The following is a 12,203-nucleotide window of genomic DNA, read 5'->3' on the forward strand; positions in this document are numbered from 1 at the left end:
TGGCCTCATGCTGGCTTGTCAAGAGCAAGAGCCCAATGATCCCCTGTACTGACAGAGCCAGTGTGATGTACTGGGTAGACTGAGTTTGGGGAGGCCAGGATTGATTCATATTGCTAAGTGATTCTGGTAATACAATGTTAAGATGATGGTTGTGATAAAGGACAGTCACATGAATGGTGCCCTTGGCACCTTGCATGAAGAGCAGTGTGCAAATGAGATATTGAGCTGTGGAAGCATCTTTTTCCTGGATGTGGTGAGCTGTGGCCATCACATGCATCGACATCCACAAGACAATCACTGTGCTAAAAATGTGGCTGTTACCAGCTAGTAAGATAGTGCTCAGTAGAACACAGTTGTCTAAAGCAGTGTTTCCCAAACTTTTTTGGGCAACGGCACACCTGTTTACTGAAAAAAAATCTCACGGCACACCACCATTAAAGCCCCGCCCCGTGACGTCAGCGCGCAGCGTCACGCCGGGAGGGACGCACGAAAGTGAAAGTTTTTTCCCTCCCCCTTGCCGGGGAACCTCCAAGCTTTGGGGGTGGGAGGAGGCAGCAGAGCGAGGGACTGAGGGACGGCGGCAACTGAGGCGGCGGCGGCTGTTGTGGTGGCGGCGATAGCGGGCGGAGGAGGGGGCGGCGGCGGGGCTTGAGGAGCCGTCGCCGGGAGTTGCTGCTGCTGTTGTTGCTGCTGCTGCCCGGACATGCCGGCCTCCTCCTCCGCTGTCTCGCGCTCCTCCCTTTTGCACGCGCTGCCCCGCCGCTCGGCACCACCACCGCGGAGCCGCCCCCGGCTCGACGCGGATCCTCGCCGCCGCCGCCTCTCACCGCCCGACTCGCCCGCCTCCCTCCCACGGCACACCAGCCAATGTCTGACGGCACAGTAGTGTGCCGCGGAACACCGGTTGGGAAACACTGGTCTAAAGTCCTTGGCTGGATCTCACTGCAAATGCGATATAAAACCTGGCAATTCACTAATTACACTTGAGCCCAGCTCTGTTATTATGGGAAACCATGATTTCCTGCAATGTGAATGAGTTATGATGAATTTTCTACACTCCAAAACTGTTTTGTGCACCAAAGGAGGAAATCTGAAGCATATGCTTTAAAAAAGAAAATGGGATTTGAAGTCACCATAGCTCAGTCCGTAGAGCATGAGACTGTTAATCTCAGGGTTGTGCACCACACTGGGTGTAAGATTCCTGCATTGCAAGGGGTTGGACTAGATGACCCTCGTGGTCCCTTTCAACTGTGATTCTGTGATTTGATCCTGGCTTGTTCTCACTGATTTGAGTTTAAGCCTGCTGCAATTTTGCAGTATGACTGTCATGCGGAACTATAGCTTGTTTAAAAATGTAAGCAAATGCTTCTAAACCCATCACGTACAAATCATGAAGGGAATACACAGCCCCAAGTCTCTGCAACTTGTCCAGGAAACCATGGTTTTACACTAGGTGAACATTAACTGTGATGTTACAGAGCATTACCTCAATATCTGCTGCTTTCAGAAAACAACTGAGTTTTGAGAAGGTGGCATCTTCCATATTCCGACTCTGTAAAGGCTGATTCATAGAAACTTATTTTTAGGTAAATGAAACTCTGAAGTTGCTCTTTATCTTTGCTTAGAATACAATCAATAAGCAGGAAGTACTGAAGTAGTTTGAGATCGGATCTCCTGCAGAGATTGGGAGGGAAGTATTTGCAAGCTTATTCAGTGCTGGAGTTTGCATGTGTGTATTCCTCATCAGCTTACAAGACTAGTAGTGTTCATCTAAATAGAAAAACCTTAAAGGGAGATGTGGAAGTTCCTTTTCCAAAGTATCAGCAAGCTATTGTTTCCAATCATACCCCCAGTCTACCAGATAATCATTTTTTTAAATTCATACATTTATGAGGGTATATTGACACATGTCAATAACCCAACTTTCATAAGAAAGTCATAGTAGCTATACATTCCACCATTTCTTTCCGTCTCTCCTCTGATAAACATGATACCCTATTGCTTACCAATATAATTGTGAATTAGCTCTGGAAAGAGACTGAGATTGCAGATCATAATGAACTGGATTTAAATACATTTGTAAAATACATGAAAAGAAGCAGACTATCCCCCGAACAGGTTCCAGCTGGATAGCAGCAGTTCACCTTCCTCAGGTGTGGCCTGCAAGAAATGTTTTTTGACCATGGTCTATCAGGGTTTATAGTGGTACTTAACTGCCTTCTCCACCCAGCAGTTTAAATTGTTTGATTTTTTTTTAAGGTGGGTCATTGCTTCAACACTGGCTTATAGTACCTGGCATGCAAGTTTTCATTGAAAGGAATGGCTTCAATTGTCTATGCTTGGATAACTTACAGGTTAGGCTATTGCAATGTGCTGGATGTTGGGACTGTCTTTAAAGATGGTTTGGAAACAACAGCTAGTGCAGAATATGGCTAGAACAAGAAGAAATGAACATAAAACTGGTTCTGGTCTGGCTGCCAATTTGTTTTTAGAGTAATTTAAAGTGCTTTAGAGCCCTACACAGTTCAGGACCCCTATACTGAAGAGAACTGCATTTCCCCTATATGAACCTTGGACTCTTGGGATCAGCATCTGAAGGAAGGTGACAAGGAAAGTTTCTTCCCCCAGAGCCAATTTGTCTTCATATTTATTATTATTATTATTGTTGTTGTTATTGTTATTATTTGTACTGTTCTCTCTTTTTTTACATGTTGGTTCTTGTGGGGTGGAGGCATTCTGCACATACCTTTTAACTGCACTTTCTGGTAGTTTGGGGTTGTTTTTTTAAATGAAAAGTAACTTAAAGCAACTTACAAAATAAAAACAACATACATTAACACCAACTGAAAACTAAAACAGAGTCAAAGCTAAAAACATGTTCATATCTATAAAGACAGACCTAGGGCATCCCGCCCACGGAAGGATGCTGCAGATAAAGGCCAATGGCTTGGTGGACGAGGAACATTTTTGCTTGGGGCCAAAAAGACAGAAATGGTGCCAGGTGTGTCTCCCAGGGGAGAATGTTGCATAGGTTGGAAGCCACCCCCCAAGAAAGCCCATTGTGTCAACACCCTCTGCAGCCCCCTTGTTAGGGAAGGTGGTAAATGAAAAAGTTCTCGTGTCAGGTGAATTTCACCCCTTCTCTGATGTGACCTGTGAAAATGCAGCACTTAAGCGTTGATTTTTTAAAATGCTGAATTCTTTATTAAAAGTTTTAAACTGTTTTTATTGATAATTTGCGCTTATGTCCCGGAGAAGGGCGGGTGCCAACACGCACGTTGATAATTTTGTGTTACTCTTTTTTGTAAACGACTTTCATCCGCTCCGAAGGAGAGGGAAAAACCATTTTCAAACACTCCTGCTGCTTTTCTGTCAATTTTGCCGAGGGCAGGCCCCGCCCACACAACTCTTAACAGCCGGCCAACGGCCTTTCCTTTTCAAACCCCAAGCCTCGCCTCCTCCTCTTTGTGACGTGCGTCTAGGCAAAGAATCTGCAAGTTTCCCGCTTGATCCAAGATCACGTGGCGCAGATTCCTATTTATCCCCGCCGCGTCTTCGCGTCGCGCTGGCGTGGGCGGCGCTGCTGGTGGAGCACGAGGAGGCGTAGGAGGGAGCCAGCGCCCGGGAAAGAGGCTCGTGTGGCAATCGTTAAGGGAGAAGCGCGTGCTTGTTGACTCCGCATTTTCCCTCCCCGCAATTGTTCTTCCCCATCCTGCGCCTGTTTGGCACACCCGTCTCGTTTTTTTGAATCGTTTGTGAGGAAGGGAGAGGGGTGTTCTAGAATCGATAGGAGAGACAGGGGTTTGCTCTGGAGGGAAATAGGAGTTAGGAAGAGGTCTTTAGGTTCCAAGCCAGCCTATCCTCTTCCCAGAACAATATATATTGTTTTACTGACGGTGGAAATCTGGGCAGCTTTTAAAAGCAAAAGTAGTTTAAACCTGCCTTTCTGGGCATACTTACAAGACACTTAAACACATGGAAATTATTTAAATAGGGGAAAATGTAGGTATGTGTGTGTATTTTGTATACACACACACACACACAGTGTGTTTGTGTGTGTGTGTGTAATACAATATATTACACACACAATATATATATAATATTTGTATTATATATATATATTTGTATTAATTGCAGGTTTTGGTGTCCTCGGGTGTCTTCCCGTGTAAAAGTTGGGGTGTCTAGGCGACGTTTCGACGAGGTCTCACTCGTCATCTTCAGGCTGGTGCTTTCATGTGCAGAATGCACCAGCCTGAAGATGACGAGTGAGACCTCGTCGAAACGTCGCCTAGACACCCCAACCTTTACACGGGAAGACACCCGAGGACACCAAAACCTGCATACCTATACCCGTGAAAATCTACGAAAGCAAATATTTGTATTAATTATATATATATATTTGTAATATATATATATATATATATATATATATATATATATATATATATGCAGGTTTTGGTGTCCTCGGGTGTCTTCCCGTGTAAAAGTTGGGGTGTCTAGGCGACGTTTCGACGAGGTCTCCCGTGTAAAAGTTGGGGTGTCTAGGCGACGTTTCGACGAGGTCTCACTCGTCATCTTCAGGCTGGTGCTTTCATGTGCAGAATGCACCAGCCTGAAGATGACGAGTGAGACCTCGTCGAAACGTCGCCTAGACACCCCAACTTTTACACGGGAAGACACCCGAGGACACCAAAACCTGCATACCTATACCCGTGAAAATCTACGAAAGCATATATATATATATATATATATATATATATATATTACAGAATTCTGCCAAACAGGCTTGAGTAAGCATGCTTTCATTGGTGTGTTTTTTTAAAGTGATGAGGCTGTACCTATATTCCTGTGGAGGGAGTTTCAAAGATTGTACGATGGTAATATTAGTTGTTAGGCTGATATGAACATGTATTCTATGTGGATAGTAGCATCACAACATCTGGCAAGAAGGAACACCTCTAGATATGCTGAGCTTATCTGTTAATGTGAACATGTACATTCTGCACATGTGTGGCTTCTGCAGAGTGTGTGCAAAGCTGATTTTTTAAAACGTTAATTTTGGTTCAGCCTATATATTTTGACCGTGCATAGGGTACATTAGTTTTTAGAGACATTGGGGGGGATTAGGAGGCAGAGCTGATGCTGTGGCTTACACCACACCACTACCATAATTAAAAACTTTTCTTTCCTACCACAGTTTGCAGCATTCCCCGGAATAGGCAGGTTGCAGTCAAGGTGGAGAAAACAACATGGGTCAATGAGCACCTTGCAGGGAAAGAACAGTACAAGCAACAGTTAGCTCTTACTCTGAAAGACATTGCAGATAAGGTCTCAGAAAGGAATCCGTACCATCTGAAAAAATCTTACACAGTCTGTTGGCCTCTGAAACTTTGTCAGAACCTTGGCCAAGCAGAATGAAAGGTATAGCAACAAAATTAACAAAGCCTTGCTATGTGCTTTTGAAAGATACCAACCAGCAAAGAAAACAAAAACAAAAACATTGTTTAATGCATCCGAATCCAAAGAAATTGCCACAGAAAATGCAAAACAAAAGGAAGGACGGTATTTATGAAAAACTAAGGGTTGCCCTGTTTGACTTGTTGGATAAAAACTGTACTAAAAAGCTAAAGACATCCCCCAAGATTAAGAATGCTGAGGGACAACTGGAATATGAAAAAGTGAACAAGGTGGAAAGTGGATTGGAACTCAACACTTCTGTTCAAGTGCTAAGTTCTGGAGAATCAGACCCTGGGGAAACAAATAATGATTTTGGCATTAAAGCTGAAAGAGCAAAATCTACAGATATATCTGCCCTATGTGATGAAGGTATTTTTGCAAGATTTTCTTCTAAGGAATCATGCTATGATAATTCCATTATCCATCTTTGTGATGAAGAAGAAATTGAAAAAGAGAAAGAGTGTTTAGATACTTCTCCAATTCATGAGACGCAGTATCAAGAGTATCAAGATCTGGACACATCACCTAGCTTTTTAGGAGAAACATCAGTCAGTGATACTAGTCAAAATCTGATAGCTACTTTTCATACAGAAGCTTTACAGACTCACAAAATTTATTCCTCTTTTTCATCTGAAAATACATTTAGTGAAACCAAGGTCTCCAAAATATCCAGAAGAATGGGTGCTTCTTCTCTGTTGCCTGATACAACTGTTAAGAAAGGAGACATATGTCAGGCAAACTCTGAATTTGAACCTAACTTTGTTTCAGGGGCCAATCTTAAATTAGACTTGAAGGACACAGTTTCTGACATAATGAAAAGTGAGTTGTCCATAGGAGAAAGAATGGTTTCAGATTCTATGCATGCATCGGCTGAAGAATTTCTCGGAGAACAAGTGGGTATGGAAGAACATGAGACTGTAAACCCAAACAATACCTTGTCTGGGAACAAGAATATGGATAGTTGCTGGTTTCTTCTGAAAATTGATGAAGTTATAGATCAGGAAGATTCTGATGAAGAAAACACAGATGAAGAAAACAAATTCAGAGACTTGGAGTGTGGAGATGTTATTTTAAATCATGGTCTTGACTTTCCACAGTTGGAGAGCAAGTCAGGGTATCAGTCATTCACAGATGGCACTGCAGTTACCAAGCTCATTGAGAAAAGAATGTCAAGTGATCACCAAGTGGACTTGGATGGCGAGATCAACAATGTAGAAGAAAGTGTGAATACTCAACCATCCGAAGAAAACAGTCCTGTGCAGGTGTGGTTGTAGTAGCATGTTCACTGTAGCCTGGTGCAAACACTACTGTAGTTAAGGGACCAAGAGTAAGCCAATTAGGATAGCATATTCCCTCCTCCTATTCCACATGCTTTTTATTGTAAATTCTTCCTACCTGGCCTTAGCAGCCGTTAAGTAATACCCATGTTTGTCATATGTATCTTACCTTTACATCCCAGACAGGAAGCTCAAAGAGGCTGGCAGTCTTGGTAAAATGTATCAATTAAAATAGTCTAAAAATGTAAGTCCCAAATAACCTGCCTTCCCACTTCACCAGTGATTTCTAATTAGCTTCAAACCTAATATAGAATAGGGAAAATCTGTGGACTGTTTTAAAAATTATTGTAAACAACTTAAGTCATTAGCAGGATTGACATAAAAATGTGCAGTTACAATTTAAAGGGGATACAAAAGGAAAATTTAGTAAACATGTTTGAATTGGATATGCAGGGGAGGGGGTCATTAAGATTTGGCACATTGACTGTAAACCTAGTCAAAATATTTGTAAAATTGAAAAATAAAAAATAATTTAAAAAATTCTAATTAGTTTCAAACCTGGGTTAAGAATCCTGGTGAAGTAGAAAACCTGAATATTTGTATTTTTTAAAAAATGGGATTTGTTATTTTATCCTGTCAAAGTTTCAGGACTATTTATAACATAAAAATATCCTCTATGAAAACTGGCCCTAAAAGGAGACCTCTACAGAATTCCATGATAAAAGCCCCAGCCAATCCCACCAGAGTAAGAAATGTAATTCCTCCTGCCATACTTGGCAAGCTTCAGAGAACACTTGTACACTCTTTAAAAATTATCTGGATTTTGAACACTGATGGTTGGAAAGGTGTTCTTTGCTGATCTTGATGGGAAACAGTGAGTGTGGGGGATGGGTGATCTGTTAGATATTTCTCTTAATCAGCCAACTAAAAAACAGATTGCTTTTAAAAGTTGGTTTATAATTGGTGTGTTCTCTTTCTGTCCAAGGAGGAAGAAAGCCTGCGACCACATCAATCTCACGGTGTAAAAATGGTCTTTTACGTATGTCATCTTCTTACTGTCCTCATTGCTTTATGGTTATGGTTTGGTGAAGATTAAGTAATCTAGTTTTAATGCAGTATTTGAACTCAAGGCTTTACCATCTTATTTCTCAAGTTGCAGTATGATTATGCAACATAGCTCCTTTAAATTTAATAATAAAGAGGTAGGATATACCACTACAGCACTGGGATGGAAATAAGCTGACTCTGATTAATTATCCCCTTGAGTAACCATTAATTACCTACCGTAGATGCCTTGTTCCAGGTTAAAACTGGCCAGCTTTAGGGTGCTAATTGAAATTTAAGGTTGCAGTCTTCTCAGAAGTCCCATTAAATTGGGAGTAAGTAGGGCTTGGACTGCAGCTTCAATTATTAGCCCTTTGGGCATGTTAACATCAGAAGGGCTGTAGCTCAGCATGCATGTCCAATATTTGTTTAATTTCATTTCATGAAATGTACCACGTGATTATAAAAAAAGGTCAAAGTAGTTTCATGTGTGGCATCTCCAAGTAGGGCCGAGAATGTCCCTATGAGAGCCTATGCCAACCATTGTAGGCAGCACTAAGCTAGATTGACATTTCTTCTAGGGTTCTCTGGAAATACAGCGGATAAAAGATTGTGAGGTTATCAGGCTTGACGTGAAGAGTCATATTCCCCTGAATCACACCAACGCCTAAAGCTGGGCCTGTTCTCTGAAAGTTAATAAGTAGTTCTGTCTCAGTGTTCTGAACTACATAGGCATTTGGTTATGTACACAACTCTACGAATTTGTAAACTGATGCAGATTAACTTTGAGCTTGTAATGGCCACTTAAAATCTGATAATGGGGCAGCACTACTTTTGAACCCCAGTGTGTGTTTGTGATGGCCTTCGGAGCAGTCTGCTGCTGCTTCATCTTGTGGATGTACTGAATAGACAGGTGTAAATCAGCTGTCGCACATGCAGGTTAATCTGTGCTAGCTCAGAGTAATTACTTGCAAGCCAGCCTCTCTGCAGCTATATTTGTGACTATCTTGTAGATGTGTCTGTGCTAGAGCCAGCTCATGTAGGACTATTTGATTTGTCCTACCAACAACCAAATGGAAGGGAGAGGAAAGCAAGAAGCTACAGACTTTCCAAGAGGATCAGTTTTGTAATTGTGAAATGAGGGGTGAAAATGATCCTAATTATCACAATGAGTTGACAAATATCAGTATTGCAGAACAAAGGAATCAGATTCTTCTGGTGGACTCTTCTTCCCTTGAGATTTGTCTCTGGGATGTTGAGATACCACACTTTTTCATCTCTCTTCTTTCTGTATGTGGTTTTTTGCCCTCTTGCGTCTCTACCCCCCTAGGGCTTGCGTGGCTGTTGGTTGCTGCAGGCCTTGCTATAAGCTTCCCCTAGCAAATGGTGCCTTTGGGGCTGGCCAGGGGGTGCCGGTTGCCAGGAGCTGAGGCGGCCTTGGAGTAAGCAAGCAAGTGGGTGAGGGAGCCCAGCCAGTCAGTCCACTAGTCCTTGCTGTGGGGAATGGATAGACAAGTGGGGAGTGAAGAGGCACCTCTCTTTGGGGCAAAGGGTAAAGGACTGTGGACTCTGCAGGCAAGGGCTGACATAATTGGGCTTCTGAGGCTTGGAGCGCATTTCCCCACAGGGAAGCCGCAGAAAGAATGTAGTTGGTCAAGTGAGCTGCGGTCCCCAAAAGGTTGAAAACCTCTGGTTTAGATAGTTGGCACTTCTGAAATCAGAAGTGGTTCAGTGTGGGACGGCCAGGCACTGACTGGATGAATTGAACACTCGTATCCTAGTGCTTTTGGTTGAAGCCTTGCTTTTCCATGATTGGCTGGAAGTGGAATTAGAATGGTAGTTCTACACAGTACTTCATGTAACTCAAGCAATGTCTATTCCTAACACCAAGATCTTCCTATAATGTTGAGTACTGTTTAGCAAAGGTACACATCAACATTAATTAAACACTTACACCCTCTGACTCTAATATTGTTCCTTTGAGGTAACAGAACATGGAAGGAAGATGTTTTTAATTTAAGGTGTAAAGTTCTGAAAAGTCTTAATGGAACTTTGCCACCATTTGCTTGTGCAGCGGTTGGGTCTGATGTCATCACATGATGATAGTGAGGCTGACTTGAGATCTAGCAGGTCAAGTCAGGTCAGGTCAGCCCTTTCCCATTCCCATAATGCCCTGTTTTAGGGTTTTATGCAAGCTGCCACTTGGGGTGGAGGGGATCCCACTTGCATCACTTTCATCCAACAGACAAATTGGGAGCTCTGTTACCTGTGGAGTGACACCTCTTAAACCGGCTCCTCCCCAGCCCAATGCAGAGGGGGATGTGATTACAGTGTTAGTTGATTAATCAATGAGTTTCAGTTTATAATTTGTGAGACTGCTAATGAAGGGCACATGGGTTATTAACTGGTAGAAAAATGTATATGATCAACAGTTTTTTCAGGTTTCAGTCACTGGGGGAGTAAGCTCCACTGAATACAATGGGTTTTGCTTCTGAATAGGATTCTGCTGCATATTGATTGACAGCTGTCTTTTGTTGCTAAGATGATTTTTTCTACATAACACTAAAACTTTCCTCAACCTTTCTTTTTACTATAATGACAAAGTGACTAAAATAAGGAGCTGTCCATAATTTAAAAAAATAAAAATTGTGTGACCATGTAAATATTAATGTGAGGTAGCAAGTAGAGTCACGTTAAATTGAGTGTACAGTCTGTCCACTTTAGGTTTTGCATGTGCATTACAGATACAGAAAAGGGCAAAAAACACTATGAGCCTCTCTCTTGTCCTGCTGCTTTATTAATGTCCAAAGAGAAATCAGAGAAGAGGCATTTGTAATGGAAACGAGCACTTTGATCAGTTTATTATACCTGCATTACAAACCCAAATGTGTCAATTAATGCCTTTTAGCCTCATGTATGAATTCCTGTTCTGGATCCAATAAAGCAGAAAGCTTAGCTGCCAAATATAGATCCATTTTAGGATCATGGTGGAATTTACGACAGTTCCCACTCCTCCCCCATACTCTCCTAGTCTTATATTTAAAACCATTTTCTGTTTGATTCTATTTGTTCTATAATTTACTTCTTTTAGGAATTGTCTGGGTCAACAGTCAAACTCCTTGGAACTCAGACTCGCAGTGATGAAATGTTCACTTTGGGGAAGCTCATAGAATTGGAGGATTCATCAGATGACGAGGTGCACATTACTAGATCCCATTCAGTATATATTTCCCTCTTACATTGCAGCATGATGAAATAACTGAGTAGAATGATTAGCAGCTGACAGCAGTAAAGGTTAAGATAGTTGAGGAAGCTCCTTTTTAATGAAGATGATTGGATAGGAGTTTGCAATAAGTTTCAGGCCTCTTTCTGCTTCGTAGTGATGTCAAGAGCTTATTAATTTGTTGGAAGCCGAACTTGTCTCTTGTGCCAGTCATGCTGCAGAGGCTGTGTGAAAGGAGAATGTGACTGATACCTCTCAGCACTGAGCTGGCTAAAGGGAGTATTTGTTCATCCATCCCTTTGTTCATTGTTGCGTTTTTAAAATCTTGCCTCTGGTGTCAAGTGGATTGCCTTGTTGAAAAATCCAGCAAAGCAAATGTCATGCAACAAAAAGATCCCCTTTTTAAACTTCCTTTCTTGCTATCCTTGCTGCTGAAATATTATTATTATTCATTGAAATCTGCATGCAGCCATTCAGCCATAGATCTCAGGGAAGTTCACAACACAAAAACACAATATAAAACCCACAAAATGTGTAATATAAATAAGAACAAAAACAAACCAAGTATCTTCCCAGCAGATTTAAAAGGGTATCAGATGTTAATCAACCAAGGGTTTGATTGAAGAGGAATGTTTTTGTCTGGCGTCTAAAGGTGTATAATGAAGGGGCCAGCCATATCTCCCGGGGGAGAGCATTCCACAAAATGGAGAGCCACAACAGAAAAGGCCTGTTCTCATGTTGCTACCCTCTGGATCTCATGAAGGAGGCACAGGAAGAAGGTCCTCAGATGATGATCTCGGTTTGGGTAGGTTCATCTGGAGAAAGGTAGTTCTTGGGATATTGCGGTTCTGAGCCATTTAAGGCTTTATAGGTCAAAACCAGCACTTTGAATTGGACCCAGAAGCTAATTGGCAGCCAGTGCTGAAACCATCTTGCCCCAGTGAGCAACCTAGGCGCCAGATTCTGCACCAGCTGAAATTTCTGAATGGTCTTCAGAAGCAGCCCCATGTATCACACACATTGCAGTAATCCAGGCCAGAGGTTATCAGAGCATAGACAACCAAACTTAGGCTAAGTGGATGGGAAGGATCACAAGGGGAGAAACCCATCTCTGCACTCCTCCCGCATAGAAACTTACAAACCATTCAGAGTGGAAAGCTATAGACCAGCAATATTACTGACAGATTGACTTAGGAATGCCA

The 12,203-nt window shown here is 42.2% G+C and overlaps 1 protein-coding gene across 5 annotated transcripts in view; it reads left to right on the top strand.

Moving 5' to 3' along the window:
• The first annotated feature begins 354 nt into the window (after nt 1-354).
• Nucleotides 355-12,203, top strand: part of SPOCD1 (SPOC domain containing 1) — a 28,644-nt gene continuing 16,795 nt past the window's right edge. For 2 of the 5 annotated variants that reach the window (XM_077931900.1, XM_077931904.1), the window contains exons 1-4: nt 355-3,647; nt 5,198-6,719; nt 7,720-7,773; nt 10,870-10,974. In XM_077931900.1, coding sequence (XP_077788026.1) covers nt 5,415-6,719; nt 7,720-7,773; nt 10,870-10,974 — 1,464 coding nt within the window. In that variant the 5' untranslated portion in view covers nt 355-3,647; nt 5,198-5,414. Of the gene's footprint in view, nt 3,648-4,775; nt 6,720-7,719; nt 7,774-10,869; nt 10,975-12,203 lie in introns of those variants that run through there. The other 3 variants (XM_077931901.1, XM_077931903.1, XM_077931902.1) reach the window with 3 other exon arrangements.

Source organism: Podarcis muralis, chromosome 7, assembly GCF_964188315.1.
Source record: "Podarcis muralis chromosome 7, rPodMur119.hap1.1, whole genome shotgun sequence".
NCBI classification, from domain to species: Eukaryota; Metazoa; Chordata; class Lepidosauria; order Squamata; family Lacertidae; genus Podarcis; species Podarcis muralis.